This window comes from Acipenser ruthenus, chromosome 3 (genome assembly GCF_902713425.1).
Source record: "Acipenser ruthenus chromosome 3, fAciRut3.2 maternal haplotype, whole genome shotgun sequence".
In the NCBI taxonomy this organism is placed as follows: domain Eukaryota; kingdom Metazoa; phylum Chordata; class Actinopteri; order Acipenseriformes; family Acipenseridae; genus Acipenser; species Acipenser ruthenus.
Genome location: NC_081191.1, coordinates 36,592,328 through 36,616,960, shown reverse-complemented (window position 1 = coordinate 36,616,960; position 24,633 = coordinate 36,592,328). Strand labels below are relative to the sequence as shown.

The 24,633-nt window shown below is 38.9% G+C and overlaps 1 protein-coding gene across 2 annotated transcripts; it reads left to right on the top strand.

Moving 5' to 3' along the window:
• Nucleotides 1-598: 598 nt before the first annotated feature.
• LOC117394634 (LIM domain-containing protein 1-like) lies at nt 599-23,923 on the top strand. 2 transcript variants are annotated; one of them, XM_033993000.3, is made up of 8 exons: nt 599-2,948; nt 6,761-6,862; nt 14,281-14,348; nt 14,455-14,517; nt 15,139-15,269; nt 20,253-20,304; nt 21,951-22,019; nt 22,449-23,923. In XM_033993000.3, exons 1-8 carry the CDS (start codon nt 1,394-1,396, stop codon nt 22,584-22,586), a joined length of 2,178 nt encoding a protein of 725 aa, XP_033848891.2. In that variant the 5' UTR covers nt 599-1,393; the 3' UTR covers nt 22,587-23,923. The 2 variants fall into 2 exon arrangements, with proteins under 2 accessions (XP_033848891.2, XP_058868827.1); XM_059012844.1 differs by having other exon boundaries at nt 606-1,127.
• The last annotated feature ends 710 nt before the right edge of the window (nt 23,924-24,633 follow it).

Here is a 24,633-nt window from a genome sequence, read left to right as displayed (position 1 = left end):
GCCATCAACACTTACTTTAATTTTTTAGCTCTATTAAATAATATATATTTTTTGCAGAATTGCGGTAAAACATGTTATGATTAATTATATACATGTAATGTTGGTTTTCAAAATGATTCTGAATGATTATGTAGGTGTTGTAGCCACACAGTGTTATGAAGTCTTTATGGAGGTGTTATGGATGCTTCATTGGATCCAATTCAAATAAATTGTTACCAAAACATCACACAAGTTGTAATGAATTGTGATGGTTAAAAGTTGTTGCTGAAGTGTTAAGTTCAAACTATTTTACAAAGCTCTGATAACCAAGTTGAGGTGCATTGGATTGAGTTTTAAATTGTTTTTATTCTGGTTTTTAAACATTTGTATCCTGCTGGAAATTCTAGCATCTCTGGTCTTGGTGACCAGCCAAGAGTTGGGAACTGGAAATATATTTACTCTGCTTATATATATATATATATATATTCTAATACAAAACCCTGTATCCAAAACAGACGCATTTTAACCATTTGTCCTGCCACTTTAAGGATGAATCCAGCTTTCCCCGCGCGTCCAATGAACGCCTTTCTTTTGCACTGTGATTATTCGTTTTTTTAAAATATTTCCGCTATGGCCTTTTATATACTCGCATTCCCTTGTTTGTATGAGTAATTACCATGTTACGGTGCATAACAAGTTTCACTTACAACGTCGCGCGTTATTATTAGCTGGTGGGGTTTGGCTTGCTAATCGTGTTGGCTACATTCATTTTTTTGTTTCGGAAGTTAAGGGGCTGCGTCTTCTGCATTGAGCGCCATCATAGAGGGTTGGAAGAGGAAAAAAAAAGTTGAAACGTAACTAAAGTGTCAGACAGCATCCTGCTGGTAGCAGAGTAACTTGTGCGAGCACGGCGGTCACGTTTTAGTTTTTGAGAACTTTTCGTCACTGGAATATACAAATCAACAGGGATTACAAAAAAACAACACTCTTCACACGCAACACGATACAGAATTTATTTTCTGTACTTCAGTGTTACTGTTTGTTTGGATAACTTCGGCTGTAAAGTTTATGGAAGTGCAGAAACATGAGGGAACTAATGTTGGTATTTGCTACTCCTGTTGTGTTTTTCAATTAGGAAAAAATGTACGGTAAGCCACAATTAATAAATAAACAATTATCTGCGTATTTTTAATTTAAGTTTTTTTTTCTAGTTTATTATGAGCTATTTTTAAACATCAATGAGAAAGTTGACGTGATTTAATTAGCCAGGCTGTATCTCCGAGTTCTCGTGGCATTTCACCAGAGGCTACTGTGAAAGTTGCCTACATTAAAAACTTAGGCGGAAAAATATTAATACATTTTTTTTGGAACTCGCATATAACTTGTTCTACACGACCTAAAAGAAAAAGTCAAGATGGATAAATACGACGATCTAGGGCTGGAGGCTAGCAAATTTATTGAGGATCTCAATATGTATGAAGCATCCAGAGATGGACTGTTCAGAACAAGGAGAGACGCGGGCAACAATGCGGACTTTGAAGAAACCAGAAAAGTTTTTGCCTCCAAAATGACCAAAATCCATTTGCAAAAACAGCAAGAGGAAATTGCAAACAATAATCTAGCCGCAGCGGCATCTGGAAGGGTTAACAGAGGAGTTGTCGGTGGTCACAACACGAACCCTCTGCTGAGCAGAGCTTCGGACAACGCGGTGTTATACACCAACAGACCACCTATCAACACTAACCTCAGACTGGCTGGTGAAGCCGCTGCCAAACCGCCAATGTTGTCGGGACCCATGTCTGGTAATGTCAACGCAAACCACCACCTTTATGATCTGCAGAAAGTGAACAGATACCCACAACAAGAGGTCTCCGTCAGCAGGGTTCCAATCAATGGAAACAATTATGAGATCAAGAAAGTGGGGGAACATCCTTTGAAGCTACAAACAGGCCCAGGGTCCAGCTGGGGTGGGGAACACAATCGGTTTCCAAGCCAGGATGACCAGGAAGCTGCAAGCCCTGTCTTTACTGACCCGAACCCACAATACCAACAGCAGCAACACAAACCCACTGCATCCTTTGAGCAGAAGCCACTTGGTCAGAGGTCTGCCTCATTTTCCAATACTCTATCCCCATTGCTGCCTTCATCCACTGCTCCATCTTTTAACCAAACACAGATGGGGCTGCCTCACCAGAGATCTTCTTCTTTCTCTATCCCCTCCACTGCATCTTGCCAGAGTTATCCTAGCCAAACAGATGGACCTGCCCAACCAAGCTGGGACACGAGAAATGTAAGCAGCCCAGAAACTGTGCCTCCAGCCCCAGACAGTCCTGTTAAACCCAGCACTGACTACAACTACCACTATTGTCAGCAGCAGAAACCACACCAACCCAGCCAGCAACCTTCCAATACAAGGTCCAGTCCTGGAGTAGCTTATTCTGCTCCAGGTGACACCAGAAGACCTGGAGGTGAGCTTTATGACTTAAAACAAAATGGGCAGCAGCCCCAGAGTCCAAGATCCCCCTCTTTCCCATATCCAGTGATCCCTACCAGCCCAAACTGCCAGGTTTCCTCCAGCAACCCCTCAGTTCGCTCCGAACAAGTTCCACCTGCCACCACCGGCAATGAAGGTGGCTTTGGCGATGCAAGCAGCCTGCCACTTTTCCCACAATCCAGCTCCAGAAACTATACCCAGGGTCAGGCTGTGAGCAGCCAGCTGGCCACTGCTGTCGCGGTCAGCTCAGCTTTTGACAATCCTCCTCCGCTGCCACCAAGCCTTTTCCAGCAGGGATCTTCCTGTGACATCTCCACTCAGGAAACCTCCAGCCCCCCCAGGGTGGTCAAACTGCCCTGTCCGACTCTCCTTATACAGCCGGAGCAGGGGCCGTCTGCTGCCGAAATAAAATTAGAAGCCATTACGAAGCGCTTGGAACAAGAGATGGATGCCCAGTCGAAGGCGGATTACTTTGGTAAGGACTTCGGGTTGCAATTCTTACATTTTAATATTTTTTTTGCCGCAAACTTCTTTACTGTAGTGTCATATTTTCAGGCTCTCCCGCTACATAGATAGTTAGAGATCAGCTGTTTTTGAAGGGGCATTTTGTTTCTTTTTTTAGGTTTTGCAAATGTAATTTGACCTTGAGTCTGCACGCTGTGCTCCACTTGGATCAAATGGCATACAGTGTGGTGTTCCCTGCTTTCACTCCAGTGTGTTCAGTTTTACAATAACCTCTCCAGGAGCCACAGTTAATCCAGCTTTTTTTCTGTTGCTGTTTCTTTAATTAGTGATAGTGGATTAGGTTCTTAACTAGGCTGCTAAAGTTTTGGGTGTTGTGGATATACTGCTATACAATAAATAATAGCTTCTATTACGCAGGTTGCTAATTACAGTATGTCATTCCAATAGACCATTACACTCCATCCATGTTCTTGTTCCACAGTCAGGCCAGAAATAGTAGTCTGTATTATATTGTTTTACAGACTATGTACAGTTAAAGGTCTGGCTTCTGTATTGTACGTGCACTGGAAAGCTGTTTTACATTTTTAAAGGTTAAGTAGCTTCAAGTGGCATTTTATTTTTTCTCTTTCCCTTAACTTTGTATGATGTTTACCTTAATTGAGTGGATGTGGGGTCTGTTTCTCCTGTATTTATCCTGTATCCAGCCGATGAATAAAATGTTCAGCAACAATTTGTTACAGTGTGTACAGTAAAAGAACAGCAAACAATGAGATGAATAAAGAACAAATGCAGTGTTGCCATCTGCCCTTTTGTCCATGTAAAACCTGTGCTCACCAGACGCCCTGGTGTTTGAGTTTCCATCGCATTGGCGTGTGTTTGTTGAAAGCCTGTCAAATGGGTCCTATTTCAATGTTTAAGGGGAGTCACTCCCACCTCTCTCTCCCTGAAAAGATGCAGGTAGGGACATCACAAATTATAACATTTCTGGGCCTACAGTATGTTTTTCCAAAATGAGTTCCCCACAAAATGTCAAATCATTGTTCTCCAGAATTTAATATAATGACATTTTATTAACCGTATTGCACCATAACTATTTTTTAAAAGGGAAAAGCTATAGTCGGTGTTTATTCAAAGGCTCCATGTAACTAGTTCTACGTTGTTTTATAAAAAATGGCTGAATCAAAATGCTTGGTGAATTTGGACCATAGTACAGTATTCTTTCCAAAGCAAGCCACCCCAACACAGCAAGAAAATTGTAGTGAGCCCCCACAATTTTTAGGATGTACAGTAGCATGCTGATTTGTACAGTACAATGTGACCTTCCCTTGGAGCAGCATGTGAAAAAAACACAGTTCCACACAAACTCCTGGGAAAATGAACTGAAACCCAGCAAATGCTCCATTGGGATGCTAAATAATGTATGAAATATCTATCTAGTGTGACCCTAGAATGGATGCGTGGGCTGTGGTTTAGCTCTGTGGCTGTGTAGTACTGTACAGTAACTGACACTGGGATTGAAGAGAGTTCCTGTACAGAATATATGAGACCCATTAGAGACAAAAACAGTGTACAGAATTTGGCAGTGCAAGGGCAGTAGAAATATCTGGCTAGGTATTATGTATTTCAGCTCTGGAGGACTAGGTTAGAATATGGCTCCGCTCACATGTGCAGTTAGTTTGTTGGTCTCAACCTAGCCAACAATGGACAAGTGCCATCATTTCATTTGTGAATCTCTGCTTCACACCCAGGACTGACTGGCAGTAGGTGGACTTTAAATAATAGGAAGCTCCTCTTCTTTGTCTTACATGAAAACACTATTTAAAAAAAAAAAAAATCAAACACATACATAAAATCACAGAATCTGATTAACGGAAGTATGAAACTGTCAGTTTTTATCTTTGGCTTCTAATTGGCAGGCTTCTTCACAAGAAGGGTGATTGACATAAGCGACAATAATTTATCCATAGCCACCAGCTATATTTATGAGAAGTGGTAGGTCTTCTTTTTGATGGACACTTTTATATTGCTTCCAGTAGTTTAACCAGAGCTGGTGGCAGCTTCTGCCTGTGACTGCTCCAAGTTTACCTTTTTGCGTATTGTCTTCTTGTCAACCAAGCCTCAGTGTGGATCCCTGAGTCCAAAGGCTGCTTGGCTGTGGCGAGACTTCCTGTGTGTTTCAGTTTTCTGTATTAACACAAAGTTCAGTACGTGTTCCTGTCTGAATTATTTGGAAGAGCAAAGTCCATAAAGACGTGATCTCCTCACACGCACTTACAATTTGAGGGCTTGCCTGTTATTGAGGAGTAAGTCACGCAGTTGTCTGTGCAGCAGTAAACCTGTGAGAAAGTTTCTATAATAAAAGCTGCATTTCAGAAGCCTCACTCACCACCTCTTTATCTGTAATGGAAAAAACATGTGACATAAAGGTGTAAGATTATTCAATGCTTTTATAGTCTTAGCATGTTTTCCTTTCTGGCTGGCCCCAGACAAATGGTTTAGGTCATGGGTAAATGCATTGAGGATGTAGACAGCGGCTGTCCACATGATGTTGCTCAGTTCTGAAGGAACAGGGCCCCCTTTGTTTTTAGTGGTGTAAAACCTTCCCTAAGAATATACAGAACTGTATGTAGTTGCGATACAGCTTGTTATGTGCTCCAGAGAGGGACTGGGCAGAGCAGGGGAAAACACTGGAGTGTAGCAGAGTTGGGCCTTGGCAGTAACTGATTTCAACTTGAAACAAGGTTAACACTTTAGGAACCAGGCTTTTTGGTGTTTTATTAAAAACATACATAGCTTTTTGTTTAAAAAAAGAAACATTTTTATGATAATTTCAACACACAACGGTGTGTCATTTATATTATAAACGTTTTTATTCTACTTATAAAATGACTAAATATTGAAAAAAGTAGAAGAACAATAGTCACGTTGGCTACAGTACATGTTGCATCTTACGCTAGGAACGTTATACTCTAATAAAGTAAGCTGGGTTTGAATTCCTAAAACCACTGCCTGCCAAGCCAAATTGTATTACATTTCCCTGTAATAAGGTCTTGATTCATCATACTTTGATAATTTCCTGGATTTCATGGATTTATGGTATTGAGTGTCACCTTTTTCCCACCACTCCTCTGTAAAGCTAATTGGCAAAGACAAAATGGAACACTTGGCATGTGTCACGATGCAGTGGTCACATGGCATGCTATTATTATTAGTAGTAGTTTATTTAGCTGACGCCTTTATCCAAGGCGACTTACAGAGACTAGGGTGTGTGAACTATGCATCAGCTGCAGAGTCACTTACAACTACGTCTCACCCGAAAGACGGAGCACAAGGAAGTTAAGTGACTTGCTCAGGGTCACACAATGAGTCAGTGGCTGAGGTGGGATTTGAACCGGAGTCCACCGAGAGATGGCTACCTGAAACGCTCATGATTTCCCTTTTCAACTGATGTATTTTAACCCAGTACATTTGGGCCCAGTGTACTGTAAGCTTTGATACAGTGTAGTAATATTGGGCATGGCGCCTGCACTGTATGCTTGTTCTGTTTGTCATTGTATTTTGATCTGTGATTAATTACATTATTGTTACATTATACATGGTTTGTTGAGATGCCCTTGTAAACATAATGGATATCTTCATGAACTCTGAATATTTCTCCAGGGGTATGCATCCCCATTCCCTTTCAGTTGATAATATAAATTGCATCAGCATTGGATCTCATGGCCTCATTGAAACCAAGAAGATTTTGATGACTTTTCTGTGTCTGTTGGAGACATACTGAGGAGGTACAGTATTAAACTGTTTGATATGGTTGCTTTACAGGGACCTGTGTGAAGTGTAACAAAGGAGTCTATGGAGCGAAGCAGGCGTGCCAGGCCATGGGGAACCTGTACCATGACGTTTGCTTCACCTGCAGTGCCTGCAGTGAGTATTACACACTGACATAGTCAAGTCTATTGTCTTAATGTTCCCAAGTTTTCCACATGTATCAAATCCTATGTATTGCATTTTGTTTTTATTTAACGTGAGCACCATCTTTAAACGGCTTTGGTGTTCCATACTCTGTGTAGCATGATGAATAATAAGAGGGATATTGTTTAAAGATGACATTTATTGCACAAGGGTGTGTGTGTGAGAGAGTGCATGTTCTCTTTTTATTCTTTACAGCATAACAGAATTGATTAAAGGGTGCTGATCTTGAAGTGGAGTTGTAGAGTAAGAAAAAACACAAGAGTCTCCAGCTGTTTTCAATGAGAAGATTTAGACTTGGGAAGGCTGGGACACTAGATGAAAGTGTGGAACCTCCAGTGTTTTTTTTTTTTTTACTCTATGGTGGAGTGTCAGTAGTTGAGCCATGGCAACAGAAGTGGAGAGGTTCAAGTTAATGTGTCTGTCAGTTGTCAGGATTCAACCCTGTCTACCTGTTTACAACTTTTTCTGAGCTATCTTTAGAAGCAAGTGATTCGTTTCAGGGTGGAGTACAGCTTCCTGTTTTGAGATTTAAAAACAAAAAACAGGTGGCGAGGAGTGGAAACTATATTTGTGAGCAAGTTAGTGTTTTTGTTTGTGTGTATGAAACAGTGGAGGGCATGTTTTGGTGTCCTTTTGGGAAAAATCTATAAAAACAATATTCCCACAAAGGTAGTAATTGCTGAAAAAAACTGTTTAAACATTTTAAAGATAATAACCTTTGGCTTTTGCCTTGGTTCCAGGATATAATCTACCAATTATTTTTGATCTGACAATTAACCTTCAACATGATGCTTTTTGAAGAGACTCTTTCCTCATTAGATTGCCCTATGGAGCTTGTAGGATTCACCCTTGGGTGCCACAGGTCAACAAATGCAGGATGTATTTAAAAAACATGTTTTTGCAGTTTGAGGTTTAACACCTTCCTCTTTGCATTGGACACTCGTTGGGTAACTTTCAATATCAGATTGTTTCTAACATGCTCCCAGTTGTCTTTGGTCTCACTCTACTGATGGAAACAAACAGGACTCCATTTCAAGTCGCTATTAACGTGGTTCTAGTGCAGTGGCATAAAGGTGACCCCGCCTTGTATGCCCTGCAGGCCATTTACATTTCTAAAAACAAACTAGCTAGTCATCAACGGCAGCTTAAGTACAGGCTGCGTCATTTTGAAACTGAGCTACTATCGACTTGTAGGATTGTTAAAATTGTATTTTAAGAGGTGCAATTGTTGATACTAGAACTAAACAAATAGCAAAGTCATGTTCTGACTTGATACATTAATATGAATTCTAGTAATACACCACCTGTTAGTGAGATATGTGAAGTATTGTTACACATTTGAATATTATTGAAAACCAAACAGTCATAACTTTAAGTTCCCTAGATATGTGTGCTGTAGTGTTTTCCCAAGGTGAATTTAGCAACTTCTTGGACTGTGTTTGGCCTGACTGCTGTAGTTTGGGTGCCTAATCTCTAAAACATGAGAAAACAAAAGTGTGTGGTTTTTATGTTTGTTTGTTTTTTTCGGTTGGTGTTAGGTGGTCAGTTGTAGTTAATGAACTGGAATTTGTTCTTCAGAGTCTGAGAATGAACAAGTATCAGTTCAGTCCCAGATAATCCTGTGACCTGCCCTGCTGAGCTAATGTTCTTGGGACTGACTTTGGTGGAACGGAATTTAGAAGTCTGGGGAATATTGGAGGGGGTGGGGGCTAAGGGGATTGTTATCTCAGCTGCAGAGATAAGCAGAGGGGGTGACAATGTGGGCCCCTGTTCCCCTTGTGCATAGCGGTGGAGGGCACTTCCTTTTCAAATGACCCTGCTACTGATTGGTCCGCTTTTCTCAGAGCGGAAAATGACTTTTTTTGTATCACTAGAGCACATCTTAAAAATAAAAAATAGAAATATACAGCTCAAGGGGTCAAAAAAAAAAAGAAAACAACTATGTATGGTCAGGAAATATTTTTATAATGTGTTTGTTCATGTGAAGTAAAACCACACTCTTTTCTAACTTGAGAATATGGCCACATAATGGGAAACATTTCTGTCTTGTTTCTCAGTGGCTTGGGTCATATTTATCGCAAGTGCAGTATATAACAGTATACAACCAGCAATGGAGTCCTGAGAACAATAATGGACCTGCTCTTTACTGAAACACAATTGTTCCTTGCTGGTTTAACACCATCAAAATAGATGTATTCCTTTTAAGTAAATGGGCCTTTCCCCTTGCACTCGTTGCTACGTAAGGCCCAATGGATTTTACAGAATGAATATCTGCATTACGAAGCTCAGACCTTAAGAACCTGTCTATTTTGTGGCTTGCCATTATTGGTAAAATATGCTGAATAAGCACCTACAGGTATTTTTTATACAGTATATATAATAATCATATTTCCCAAATTGGACTATCTTCAGACTTGATACTATGTGAATACAATGCTGCAGGCCAGATGTAGACACCACAACAACAATTAAGGTTTAAAGAATTGCATATTTTCCATACTTGAGGCTAAGGGTGCCAGGTTAAAACATGTGGGCAGTTAGTTAAGTTTGCTGCTACTAAATGTGAAGTAATTTACAAAGTTTCAACTGAACTCTGAGGCCACACATCCTGTTGTTTCAGAACTTATTTGGGAATTTTTGGGGTAGACTTTAACTACAGTTCCGTATGAAATGAGGCTTAATAAAAACACATTTTATTAAACGATCATTAACATGCCTAATTGATTAAAAGAAAACATCAAGATTAAAGCACGTAAACTTTAAAAAAAAAAAAGTTTTCTTTTTTGTTAGCATTGAATAATTGAAATTGCAGCAATATAGTGTTGTATAAGTATCGCACAGCAATAACTGTTAAAGTGGAAGAATTGAAATTTCAAAGCAATTTAGAACAGACTTCAAACTGTAGCTGCAATGAGCACAACATGCTCCTGGAAAGACTGACCTGGTGCTCATTGTAGCCTTGCCGGAGTTTCAAAACACTAAGATTGTTTCCACTGTGTGGACCTTTACAAGGTACATTTATTAAGGTTTTTTTTTTTTTTTTTTAATGTACTAGTTTCTTCCTGTATAAACTGCAGCTATTTGTGATGTATAATCCTGAAATGGTCAGGCTTGTGTTAGGGCTATTTATACTGAGTGCTTTACTGCTGTGTAGCTGGGGGGAGCAGAACAATCACTCTCGGTTTGCTGTATCTATTCTGAAACTTTTCAAACACAGTTAACTTTATATTCATCTTGGTTTTCTGTCACTTTACAGCTTGCTGAGAAAATAATTTTGCAGTGTTTTATAGGCGTTGATGAAATGGAATAGGAATTCAATATTTTTTATACAGTACAGGCAAGTCAATAAAAGTAAGTATTGTAGTGCTCATGTTCAAACAAACCCAGCTTGAAGTGAGTTTGGTGATTAAAAAAATAACCAATTTCTTATTGGTTCATACAACCGAATTTATAAATGACTGTGTGAAAAAGATATTCTGCATAAATGACATTTATTAAATACACACATACTCTTTTAAAGAATAATGTTTCCCTCCTTTGTGCGGAATGTAATTGTATGGGGTACCAGGTTTAATTTACTCATCATTTACATATTTTTTTACGAAATACAGTACAAATTTTGCATTTGTTTTCCAACAAATTCAAAATGAAAGAATATCTGTTTGCATTTTGAAAGAAAATTCAAACCTGAAAAAAAAAAAACATGTTCATCTCAGTACAAGTCATAACCAAATGCAGGGAACCCATTTAATGTTTCCTGGGAGATAATGTGTTTTACTTGTGTACATTGTCTGCAGTGCAGTACTGTTTGGGACATGCATATTAATAGTTAATCTGGTGTTTGAGGCACTGTGACAGGTTGGCTTGTGTGGTGACGTCAGGTCAGAGGACCACAGAGTGGTGAGTGAATTGTGAATGTGCTGCTTGCACAGTTTAATATATGCACAAATAAACAGGTTGGCCGAAACGAAACGCTGTGCATAAAACAAAAAGGCACGTTGGCCAAAACAGAGAGACAGACAAAACAGACAGTGGACAAAACAAGTATCGTGCGAGTCCTCCTGCACGAGTAGCATTTGTTATTATTTGTTATTTAATCTCTCTCTCTCTCTCTCTCTCTCTCTCTCTCTCTCTCTCTCTCTCTCTCTCTCTCTCTCTCTCTCTCTCTCTCTCTCTCTCTCTCTCTCTCCTCTGCAAACGCCCAACCCCGAGTGAGTGATTTGTGCATCTGTAGATACAGCTGTGCCGGGATTCAATTACTAATTAATCATTCACTTGAATCCCAGCACGTCAACTATTTTGTCCAATCCCCGTGCCCAAATACAAATATTCATTTGTACAACACTCATGCTACATAGCTCAATTTATACCCCGTGCACCAATATATATACACCAACAATAACACAAAAATACGCACAAGGCCGGGGCATCCCGCCACGGGCACCATTGAAGAAAAGGTCCTGCTGGATACATACTTCAGCACAATCAAAACCAGCTGACTATTTAAACATATCGAATGCCTGTTGCAGTATATAAGTCAAAATGCAGTTGAAGCAGAATACCAAATACATTACCTTATAATATGCTTTGTGTTTGTTTTTTGATCTAGTATAGTAAAATAACTCCTGTTCGTACTATTCAAAATTAAGGCAATGTTGATTTAAAATGTTATTCAAAAACATCTTGTGATTTGAAACATAATCGTGTAAATATGAGAAACCTTCCAAGCAGAAATATGAGAAGCATCGTGCTCCCATGGTTAACTTTGCATTTTTTCTACATTATAACCCTCGTGTTTTCAGTTTCTGTAAAAGTATAATCAGCCTCTAACAAGTCCTTGCCCACTGTCATGAATAAGAGAGACTTGCTTCACCTTCCAAGAATCCTACTAGAAAATGGTGTTATAGTGCTGTAGGGAGTTTTACTCGACATCCACACAGGTGAAGAAGAAACTAAAGAAAAATGGAGCTGCTTTGGTGGAGCTTTATGGTTTTCCATTGCCCTCTCCATACACCCTGGAACAACATTTTGTGTGGAACGTGTGAGTCAGCGGCATAATCCTGCAGCACAGGAGTCAGAACATGCAGATAGCTGAAACGAGACAAGCACACGTTTTCAGATATTTGCTTTTTGATTGCAAATGTATCATTTTTATATTTATAAGTAATCTTTAATAGCCTCAAGAGATCTCCACTTTAAAACGGCTGTGGTGCCATTTTTCTCAAGTATGACTTTAATACTTTGGGTTGCTTTAAACAGCACTGACATTTTAATCGTGTTGTGCTTTCTCTCAAACGCGTGATAAAGTGATCCTTGTATGTATGCTGGAAAAAGGCAGGCAACATATAATGACTCTGGCCCTTATGTGGAGAAATATGAAGCTCATCTTTAAAGGTGTATAATGATTTTTAAATTGTGAGGTCTTTGCAAACTAGCTTGAAACATCTTCAGTTGCAAGCTAACCAGGAACCTAGCTTTCATTCTGTACAGCCCAGTGTTCTGCTCCAAATGTGGCATTTCAGTAACTATTGCTGAGATTGCACATTCAGCACCTCCTGACTTAATTTAAAAGCCAACTTTTACTGTTGAAAAACAAGAATGCAGCAAAGCCCTGTTCTGTGCAGAGCTGCTTGAATGACACCATGGTTTTTCCACCAAGAAATTCAGTTTTGTTTTTTGCAGTGCGGGTTGTCGGCTGATCCGGAGCCTTAAGATGCCAGCGCTGTCAGATCTAGATCTTTGGTGTCGCCCGAGTGTCATGGAAATCCAAACAAACCTCTGGCTTTGAGCCTTTTGACGTCTTACAAAGTTATCTTATCCAACAAAGTTTTCTAAATACTTACATACATGCCAAGAAACACAAATGTTCAGATGTCTTTCTTCCCTTGTGGGGAATAGTGAAACAGTGGTTTATTTGAAGAAAATGTCATCCATTAAGTAAGAAAGCAGAACAATACAGCAGTAAAAAACTAAATAATAATAATAAAAAAAATAAAGTAAGAGGAGAGGGTGATGCTAACTGTTTAACCACTGTCGTCTGGTACAAGTACAAACACCCTCCTCTGGGGCCCTTCCGTCACAACTTTTAAGCAGGGCCGCTACTGTATGTTCTGGTGTTTTTTTTTTTTTTCTGCTTCTGAAATGGAAGACCAAAACTGAATGGCATGAAGGGGTTCAGGTTGGGGTTGAGGTGCGCTCGCAGAGCTGTTGGGGAAATCATTGGTAGTTATTACATAGTTGTCCTGTATGCTCCATAATCTGAAGAGCTAACCATCTTTTTATACTGTCTGAAAGCCCCCTCATAAGAAGCAGAAGTAAGCACAGAGCTCTGTGTTCAATACATGAGCTTACAGTGGAATTCCTATAATACATCTCCCCCTCTTCACCCCCCACCCCAGATTTCCAGCGTTCATGAAAGCTGTTTTGTGTGTATTTATACAGAGGAGAGAATGTGATCAGGAAGGAGGCAGCTATTTGAATAATTTGGCTGGGTTCACCTTTAACATTCCACTCCCTTACCCTCAAATTTGAGGAATTCTTCTTTTTTTCTTATTTCCTTTGCTTTCATGGGGATGAATTGAGCCTGTGTACATGGACTTTCCCAGGGGACATTGCGGCACATGTCTTATTTTTCTAGGCAGTGTACCAGCAAATGTGGAAAAAAAATTCTAGTGAATGTTTTATTTATTTATTTAATTAATTTTGAAGGGCGTGGTGTATGTTGTATCTCAAAGCTCACATTCTTGGTACTGTTCACACAACCCAGCACAAATGCCGAATCCTATAATATCGTAACAACAAGATGACCCCCCTTTTTTTTTTTTTTGTATTTGTTGTCCCCGGCAACGGTAGTGGACATATGTTACACTTAACTTTTTTCCATATATCTGAGAAACCGCTTCTCCAGTTGTGATGATAGTTGATATTAACATTATTTAGCAAAACTTCTTGAGATCCTGAGGGTATAGTGGGATGCCTGTCTGTAGTACATGTATCCATCTGTACGTCTGGAAACGTATTCAATTCTGATGAAATTTAGCTTACATTATTGGGAGTATCAGATTGTGGGGATTTGGAGCTGTCTCTCGTCTGTACATCCGTCCCTCTGTATGTCACTTACATTTTTACATGTATCTTGAGAACACAAGAAGTCATTCTACATACTGTAAATCAGTAATTTTAATATATTTTACCATGATAAAAACACTATTTGCTTAGCTAGTGACACCTAGGTGTTCATTGTCATTTCTTCTGTTCTGTACATACTGTTGATATACATAATCTACTTCTTACGTCATGTTGGCTACTTTAATTTTGAACATTGACAGTCGGGTTACTGACAGACTTGTTTATTTTGCTTTTCTTCTCAGACAGGCGACTCCGGGGCAAAGCGTTCTATTACGTGTGCGGGAAGGTGTTCTGTGAGGAGGACTTCCTTGTGAGTGTACAGTGCGAACCCTCAGTGCAGCTCCTCATCATCCATACTGTAATGCATGTTAACAAACAGTTTTTTATACATTAACACTGCTCTTGTTTGTTTGTAGTACTCTGGTTTCCAGCAGTCAGCAGACAAATGTAATGTTTGTGGGCACTTGATAATGGACATGGTAAGTGTCGGACACTGAACTTTTCAGAAGCTCTCAGTTCCTCCTTCTGTTGCCTTCTCCTGCTTGGTCTGCATTGCTGTTGTCACTTTTTCTTGGCTTTCTTGGGTTCCCAGCAGGCCGCTGTTTCTTTACAAGTTAAAGCTGTAGGGCCCTCTGTTCAGTGTTGTGCTACAGTACAATTCCTGGATGGCTGTTGACACATTTATACATAGATTACATCCCTGTGCTTCCTAACTCCAGGAAAGCCGAAACAAAAAATAAAACCAAGGAAACCTATACAGAGCTGGAAAGGATGTCTAACATCTCTTATATTTGCCTAATATTTATTTCCTTATACTTGTTCAATATCGTATAATGTGTGCAATGTAAAGATTCTACCCATTGAGATGAACACCTTGTTTTGAATGGCTGGGAGGGTGAAAGGGAGTCACTTGAAACTTTGCTTCCTATATTATGACCTTTCTGGCGACAGGCCTCCTGGATGCAGTACATACTGTAGGATCAAGTAGGTGTATGAGCAGGGCCAGCATTAGAAAGGTAACTTGGTTGTGGCAGGCTGTCAATGGTCAGGAGATTCATTGGACTGTATCCTCCCAACTTTGTTTATCTGCTTCTCTGTAGATCCTTCAGGCCCTGGGGAAATCCTATCACCCGGGCTGTTTCCGCTGTGTGATCTGTAACGAGGGTCTGGATGGTGTGCCTTTCACTGTGGACACCGAGAACAAGATATACTGTGTCCGGGATTACCACAAGTAAGAACTGCGCACACTCACCCAAGGCTTAGTCAGACTGTATGCTCACAGCTCAAAAAATACATCTGTTTTGTTCAATTATAAGACATGTATTATTATAAAGAGAGCAAGATGATTTTAGCTATGACCTCTATTTGCAAATCCAGATATATTGTATGTTTCTACTATAAGTGTTCAGTGGCTACTTCTAATCATGGTGAGAGTGTATTTCTTGCCCACTCACAGGATTGAACTTTGAAGTATTATAAGTAATTCAGTCTAAATAAAAACCAAACGAAAAGCTGATAGAACAAACAAGAACATGTATTATTTAATGTGTTTTATATTTATGTAGCATGTGGTTTAAATGATTAGAATGTGAGGTCTACACTTTATGCAAAGTGTAGTTTCTACCAATACGTTCTAGTGGGGACAATACTTCTAATGCTATATGTAATTACGTTTATTCAGAATTAGGGAGGGACAGAAGGTCTTATGTTTCAATGAATACCTGTGTGTTGTACTGTACTGACCATGTTTGGTTGTGTTTTTCCTCCGGTGTGAACACACCCCTCCAATGCATGGTTCTCCTCTTACTCAGATCAAGGTAAACGTCACACCAAGTAGCCTAGCTGTGTCTCCATCCCCATTGTAGTGCAGTAGACCTCACCGCCATAATCATCCCTTAAAGACGCAATACAGTCCATTTAGATTGAGCATTTAAAGGATTTACTTCTAGTGAAAAGGTAATCCGTTCTTAATAACTTTAAAAAAGCGCCTTTTGTGAATCAAAATTGTGAGACCAACACCTCAACTATGTGTTGTCTTGTTTTCTGTTAAAGTATGTCAGCTGTCAGGGAGTTTATTGCAATGACTTACAGCAGCTGCTTTTAGATCAGTTGGATAGACTTGACTATATGATAAGTATCCATGCAAATATATCTGCAATTGATAGATAAAAAGGGCAAACTGGAGAGGTGTTTAATAAAAAGGTTAGACAGTAAAACTAAAATTATACCATGTTGGATTTTTTTTTCTCAATTTCATTTGGCAATAGTCTGGTACAGCTTCCCCTCAGAGATCATGAACTGAACACTGGGCACATATCTGCCATTCAGCCATGGGCTTCTCTCAAGCGGAGACTGACAGTTTTGGCCACACTGCCTTAACGGCTTTGTGATGCAGACTTTCCCCTTAAAATACTTAATTTGTTTAAACAAAACAAACAAACAAAAAAATAACAACCACACTGAATTTACTGTGAATTCTTTCACTTTCTTCTTTCTGAAGGTAATTATTTAAAATGTATTGAGAATACGCCTCCCACGTTAGTTATAAATATGAATAAAATGAGTGCTTGCAGTTCATTCTTTTTGCATGGGTTTTAACCTAATTCAAGTACCAAATGCAACAGATTAGAAAACAGTAATGATGTATGAGTAGGGTCCTGCGTTTTACACAACCTGTTTTTTTTCCATTGTAATTCAACTGCTATCCCCTAGATGTCCCTGCAGCCACTCCAGTTATAGTAATCGAATTCACAATTAAGAAATCAACACATTACGCTTTGACTAATTAGAAAAATAAAAGCGAATTATGATGAGTATAAATGGTAATTGAATAAATCGATGCGTTAAAAGAAAAATCGAGAGACCTAAACATGGAGTCAAAGACATTGCAATCAAAAAGCATTTCATTGAGCGAACGCACGCAGCAATATCCACCTGGTGTTCTGCACACCGATGGGTATAAATTATTTTGCACAACTTGCAATTTATCTTTGGACTACACTCAAAAGTCAACAATAGACTGACATTCATCATCAAAAAAACACAGAAAACGAAAGGCTGAGATTGACAGCTATGAGACGGCGTCCTCCAGTAAAAAACGTAAGGGGAACGAAAATTCTGAACGCTGACGAGATGTTACTTTCGATTTGACAGAGGCATTTATTTGTGCTAATATTCCCCTGGAAAAAATTGATAATCCCAAACTACGTGCATTTCTGAACATGTATTAAACGCGGGAGCAATTCCTACAGCAGGTCAACTGAGAAGGGAATATCTACACCAAATGATGAAAATTGTACAACTGGTAAAGATGTCTGACAGTGTATCTGTAGTTATTGACGAATCTACAAATGCAAAAGATCAGTATGTTTTGCACATTTTGTTTGTTCTCCAAGGACTATCGAATACCTTCGAACTGAAAGTAATATTAGCCGATACAGTTAATCTGCACTCTGTGAATTACTCATCAGTAGCACAGGGCGTTGTGAAATGTTTAAACGCATTTGAAGTTAATTTTAATAATGTGACTGGCATACAATGACATTCTTTGAGGTTTACTGCCAAATTCAGTACATTTGACTTGTAATGCCCACATAATAGCCCTTGCCAGCAATATCTGGGCAAATAATTTTCCGAAAGCAGACAAGCTGGTTGTAACTGTTAAAAAAATTGTTTAAACATTGCCCAAGCAGAAAACTACATTTTAAAGACCACCAACAAGAAGGCTGTACTTTACCCATAAAGTTGCCACCTGAGCCATGCATAACACGATGGGGCACTTGGTATTCTGCTGCTGAATATCATTCCAAATACATCCCTTTTTACGCAGGCTTCATGGAAAAGGAAATGCACACCAAACACTGTAGTGTTAAAGGACCTCCAGAAATTGCTTAAAGATGTGCAAAGTTTAAAATCTCAACTCTCCCTAATTACGACGCATGCCAATGGACTGGTGGATCTGATTCAGTGGTATGAAAGCCATGAAGTGAGTCCATCAAACATATAATAAAGTTGCCGAATTAATAAATACATACCGAGCAATACACATCAAAGACGCTGCAATAAACAAACTGTGTAAAGACCTTGCGTGACGTTTCTGAAAAACTGATTAATTACTACAACTCGGATCAATGCAAAAAGAAACCACGTTTTTTTCAACCAGCTCATAACTTTCTGATGGCAGTAAGGATATTCGACCCACAACAAGTGTGTAGTTTGGATCTGGAAGCCCTCCCATTATATTCTATTCCAGGATTTGATGCTGACTGTAAATCAGAAATGGACAAATACCTCCCATATGCAAGAATGACTTTGAATGAATTTTGGATTAAAGCTGAAGAATTATTTCCCAATTTAACATGAAAGGCTAAAATATATTTGTCAGTTGTTACCAATTCTGTAGCTGCTGAAAGAAGTGTTTCTTCTTATGGCCAAGTTTTTACAGAACAACGTCAATCTATGAAAGAAGGCAGGGTTAACCAACTGACGATGCTTAAGTTTAATAGCAACATTTAATGCATGGGACATTTTCTTTCATGAAACTGTAAGTGACATTTAATATGCTGCTTGCGAACAACCTTGCATTATTATTATTATTATGTTATATTTGTAATATCTGTTACAGCATTGATGTTATGATTTCAGTATTTTATAATAATTGTTCCCGGAATCAGTGCTGTTTTTTTAATATTTTGTTGACAAATTATGTGTTCCTACTAGTAAACTGAAACATTGAAATTATTTATTTACACATTCTAAGAAATAATATTGAATAAGACGTATTAGTAATAAAGGGATGCATGACTAAATAAATGTCCATAGCTGCTGCTGCCGCCTAATCAACGCACCAATGCGCGTTAGTAGAATGACTAATTGAGATGATTAAAGGAATCGGGGGGATTATTAATCAATAAGTGGTTTAATTAAGCAGACTACATGACTACCTTGCAGTGGGAGGAATGAAGTGCAGATACTAAGAAAGCAGGTCGTGTAAAACGCAGGGCCCTATGTATGAGTTAGCCAGGTAATCAAAATATTCTTTTAAAAACTAAATTGTAAGGCATAAATTTAGCAATGGCAAACAAAAATCTTCTAAATAAGCTATTTCTGCAAAGGCTTCCTTTTTTATATTGTTTATGCATATGTCAAATTCATGGAAATGTAATTTGTTTTTTAAAAGAAAAATCTATATATAAAAAGTACCTGGGGGAGTGCTGGTTGCATGGATCCGTTCAGTCTCTCTAAACTGTAAATTTGGACCATATTTGGATTATAATGAGGGAAAATGTTTGAAAAGCCTACAGGTAACATGTGTTTTTGCTGTAAACCTGGACGCCGGGACAGGGTAAACCACAGATTGATATGCTGAAACTGTTTCTATGATGCACATTTAATGTGACTGTAGTGACTGTATTGTGTTTTTTTGGGCATCACGATAAATAATAAACCTTCATCACTGATGTGCTGCGTTTGTGTTAAAGCTGATTTCAAGTTCAGGAAGCATTACAATAGAACCTCACAGCCAAGTGCAACAGAACAGTCTGCTGCTCGCTATTCAGGTCTGAATTTGAAGAGAAGCCAGTGCTAGCTGCCTCTCTGAGGAGTTTATTTTCTGTTTATTCGTCGTAGCTGTTAGAATGTGGTAAAATTGAACATTATCGCAATCAAATCCGAACAGGAGTCCCCAGTAGCTCATCTAGTTTCAGCAGTTCGGCTTGGAGTGCAGACCCACATTGAGCACTGCATATGTTTTAGAGAGTAAAATCAAGTGGGGATAGTTCACCTCATCAGGCTACAGCGACCCCTGTTGGTCAGGAAGTACCTTAGACTGGGCCTTGCCTCTAGGGTTCTGTAGCCAGCCCATTCTTGTTGCTTAGGTTCAGCAGGTGAAGAGGCTTAGGGCTTGACAGTGCGAACAGAGGTTCCACTCAATCGATAAGAACACCTGCAGGGGTAAAAGTGATAAAAAATCACAAAAATGGGTTTTGAATATAAAAAAACATCAGATATTGACCAGCTTTTGATCAATTGGTGGTTAGGACTTGGTGGTTATTCAAGTTATAGCATACTGTCCTTCCATTTGAGTTTTTACTGTATAAGCTTGATTTAAGCTACACCTTACTGTCTGGCACCAGTTACAATCAATTCAGATACCGGTATGTGTTTAATAAAATAATTTATGAAAGTCATAATCCTTTTCTTGTATTTCTTTAAGAGTCCTTGCACCAAAATGTGCAGCCTGTGGCCAGCCAATCCTGCCCTCTGAGGTAAGTTCCCAGAGTACCCTGTGGTTTCACTCCTAATTGACCAAATTGAGGGTGGAGGGGAGAGTATTGCTTCCTTGGTAGTGGTGTCCATATTGGATCACAACTGTCCTGGTAATAATGTATATTTATTTTCGAAGTTAATATGTTGTGTGTAGGGTGTCTCAGAAATAACCTCAGACATAAGTCTTGTTAGTTTAAGCATATTCATTTCCTTCTCGAAAAACTAAAATTAGATTGGGAGTAAAATGGAGAATATTTCCCTTTGCAGTAGTTGTTCTTAATATAAATCATATAGTTGTTTTAATATAAATCATAAGAAATTTGTATTGTGGAATGTTGTCTAAAAGTTATGGTACACACATTACCAGTGTTTAAATAAACAAACACTAAATGGATATTAGTACTTTTCTTTACCAAAGATGTTCAAGGATTTATTTTTTTTCATTAAAAGTGAATCAACAAGTAACATTAATTCAGGCAGTTAAATTAGTATCTTAAACCCCAAGAATGTGTTCCAGACATGCCCCAATTCTATGAGAAATTAAAAGCTAACAGATTTGTACAGCTCACTATAAAGAAAGAATGGACCTTTGACATGCTCAAGGCGGTTTTCTTTTTTTTCATCACATCTTCATTGTCATTGTACTGGTAGGATGCTATAGAACAGACTGTACTGTTCTGGCAGTGACCTTCAGGGGGAAGCGGAGGGCACAGCTTCATATGAAATATGATCTTATCACCCTGCTCTTCAATCTGTGCAGCCTGTGTGTTAAATTGCTCTCTAGAATTAGATCTGACTTGCCACCTGTGGCATGTGTAAGAATAATACAGCACATCTCCCTCCTTTAAATAAAGCTTTTTATTAACCAACACTGTAACTTCAATTAGATGATCCCATGATCCCTTTCTTCAGAATGTACAGGGGTTGAACATAAAATGAGAAACAGCCCAGACCCGCACGACCTGAAGTATTCATTTGTTAAGCAAATGGACTGCCGCACATTATTCTCTGCTGTATAACATTGCATTGTTTAGGTTAGATTCAGTCATGATGGGCAAGACAACAGATGGTACGCCAGTCAGGAGAACAAACGTCCCTGAAGAAATTGGAGGCAGTAACCCTTGAAGAATGGTCCCTTATACCAGATCAATAAAGTCACCTTGCAAACCTGGCACTTAAAATTGGTACTGTTAGTTAGTTATTTGTTTATTTAGCAGATTTACATACCTGGCTAAGGATGTATGAGTCTGTTGTAATATTATTATTTTATTATTTGTTTATTTAGCAGATGCCTTTATCCAAGGCGACTTACAGAGACTAGGGTGTGTGAACTATGCATCAGCTGCAGAGTCACTTACAATTACGTCTCACCTGAAAGACGGAGCACAAGGAGGTTAAGTGACTTGCTCAGGGTCACACAATGAGTCAGTGGCTGAGGTGGGATTTGAACCAGGGACCTCCTAGTTACAAGCCCCTTTCTTTAACCACTGGACCACACAGCCTCCTACTGTTCTAGCTGCCCGTGGTCACAGCAGGTGTTTCTGACTTTTTTTGTTTTCTTCATCTCCTGTATCTCTTCTAAAGTAGAGAAGGTAATCTATAATAAAATAATAAAGTGAATATCATTCTTCTTTCATCTCTGCAGGGCTCTGACGAAACCATCCGTGTTGTATCCATGGATAGGAATTATCACGTGGAGTGTTACCACTGTGAGGTTAGTGCAAGCAGTTCAGCTTCACTTCTTACTCATGGGCTCGAGTCTTGGTATTGTCTGGGGATATAAGGAGGTGTCTGGAGGACATCCTTCAGCACAAGCTATTGAAAAGTATCACAATCTGATGGAGAAACCAGTCCATATGTCCATGAAACTTCTACATGTACGTACGGCTGATATTAGTTATGGGGATCACATTTTTCATGATACTGATAACTCTAAAATGCTAGCAACATTATCACTGGTAACTTTACTGGTGTGTTTTGCACATTATTCAAATAAAACACTATACGTTTAGAAAGTTTAAACTTCTGCTCCCTCCGTGAAATCCCGACACTCCAGACAACTGTTGCAAAGTGGGGTAAGCTGTACTTGTAGAGTATTGACATTGATGGATGGAGCGGTGACGGGTGTGTTTGCTCTCTGCAGGACTGTAAGATGGAACTGAACGACGAGGAAGGACACCGCTGCTTCCCTCTGGATGGGCACCTGCTTTGCCACTCCTGTCACCTCAAGCATATCGACAGCGGGACACCGCCTTCCTCAGTGTACCAGCATCAGTTCTAGATGTCAGATCTCCAGCCATTGGATTCAGGCCACATAAACCAGGATGTTTTCCTACATACCTCAAGATTGCACCCCTTTTTCCTGAGCTCAGACTGTCTAATCTGCCTTGACTGTAGAGTGGGGCTGGAGAGAGGGGTGCGCTTGCTAAGATAGTTAACCCTTTACCGTATATTGAATGGTTTAAACATCAGATTATTGCTAAAGGTTAGATATCAAGTAAGATGCAAATTAATTTGTTGGAATGAACACATCGCTCTCAGCAATAAATTATCAAACGGTTTATGGACGCATTTTAAATAAGTTTTCCGTACCGTTTAAAACTTACAGTATACCATAGAGGTTTAAGAAACAGTAGTAAACTTGGTGCTTTGAATTATATGAAATGAGAAGATTACCTTGATTAAGGTCAGTTGTGTTGCAGTGGTTTATAATAATAATTATCAATGTTTTTTCTGTTGTTTTTGTTTTGCTACTCCTCATAAAGGAACCAACTTGGTTTAAGTGTTCCTCATTCTAGACCTATAAAGGCATTGTTCTGGATTCCAACCATGCACAAGGCCCTTCATCACTGTGGTCTTGCACGACTGGCTGCACCCATCTCCAGCAGCAGCACTGTGGAAGCAAGTGGCTGTCTCTGGTCCCCATGGTGATTTTCCCCAACCAAGATAGACAGCTGCCTTTTAGGATATACAGCAATTAGTATTTGCCTCTTGAGTTTTTTTTACACAAGTTCAGTTTGAAACCCAAATGTAAGAATGAATGTGACCATGAACTGAAGGAGTATGGGAGAGGTCTCCTCGGGTGCTATAGTTTAGCTCCTCCCAAGGGATACCCTGTTGGTTTTGGAAATGTTCCTAGACCAACTGTTGACTTTCACTTTTTCTAGTAAATGTATTTTATGTTTTCCTTGTTTTTTTTGGAAAGAAACTAACAAATATATTATTCTTCAAACTTGGCGCATATTTTTACATAAAACTTTAAAACAGTGTATTAGTTAGTCTCTCTGAGTGGTGAGTAATTCGTTGGTTTAAGTAGGTAAGAAAAGAAACATACAGTAAGCTTGGTCTTGGTCAACCATCATTTATGGGTTTGGTCTGTAGGTAGATCTCATTCATTTATTATTCCTAGTTGTCATTACAAAGATAATAAATGAAAAAAGGCTTATGTGTTTATTTTTCCCACAGTGTGTTTAATTTTTTTTTTTTCCCATATCATTATTTATTTATTACAATTTAAGAAAAATAGTAGGCTATTGTAAAAACTGACATCTGCTCTCAGTTGTATGAATGAGAAAGAATAGTACTAAAATAAATAAATAAATGTTGTTTTATTCCATATTTCTATGATTTGGCCTAAACTGCCTTGTTTTCCTATTTTTGTTTGTTTCAAAATAGTATTCTCAATTTGTGTGACTGTAGCGACAGGTGAAAGTTATATATTTGGAAAAATGTGATTTAAAGTGATTTCTGTGAATCCTCATCAGTGGCATTTAAAGATGCAGTACACAAGGGTGCTGGCATTTACTGATATTAAAGACATTTTGACTGATCTAATCTGAGTAATGTAGGTCAATGAAAGGCAACTTGAACAGAAGAGCAGCCCCTGAACTCTTCCAGAATATCCAACCATCTTCCAGAATATCAGAAGAAACACAGTATTTCACTTATACAGAAATGAAAATCTAAAGTGAAAACCTTGGAGAATGTTAATCATGTGTTATAGGCAGTGATTTAACAGTGAGCTTGGTGGTGTTTCTTCAATAGCTCTGCTTTATCAGTGACAATATACAGTATAACAGTAAAGCCAAATGTTTCTGTGATATGAGGAAGCAAACATCCCTTCTGATGTTACAGTATGAGGTATGCAAAGATGTTACGTAAATATAAACTGTAATTGTAACAGCTACCAAAGCCTATTCATTTTAAAATGTGTGTTTTGAAGTTTTTATGTTTTGGAACAAAGTAGAATGCCATCAAATGTTGTATTTGTTAGATTCCCCCCCCCCCCCCCCCCCCCCCCCATTTATTTGTTACTTCACTGTAGATGG

Excerpts from the sequence above, each read along its gene's own strand:
- LOC117394634 (XM_033993000.3), top strand. The coding sequence starts at position 1,394 with ATGGATAAATACGACGATCTAGGGCTGGAGGCTAGCAAATTTATTGAG. Across the intron at positions 2,949-6,760 it reads GTCGAAGGCGGATTACTTTG|GGACCTGTGTGAAGTGTAAC; the intron begins GTAAGGACTTCG and ends GTTGCTTTACAG. Across the intron at positions 14,518-15,138 it reads GGCACTTGATAATGGACATG|ATCCTTCAGGCCCTGGGGAA; the intron begins GTAAGTGTCGGA and ends GCTTCTCTGTAG.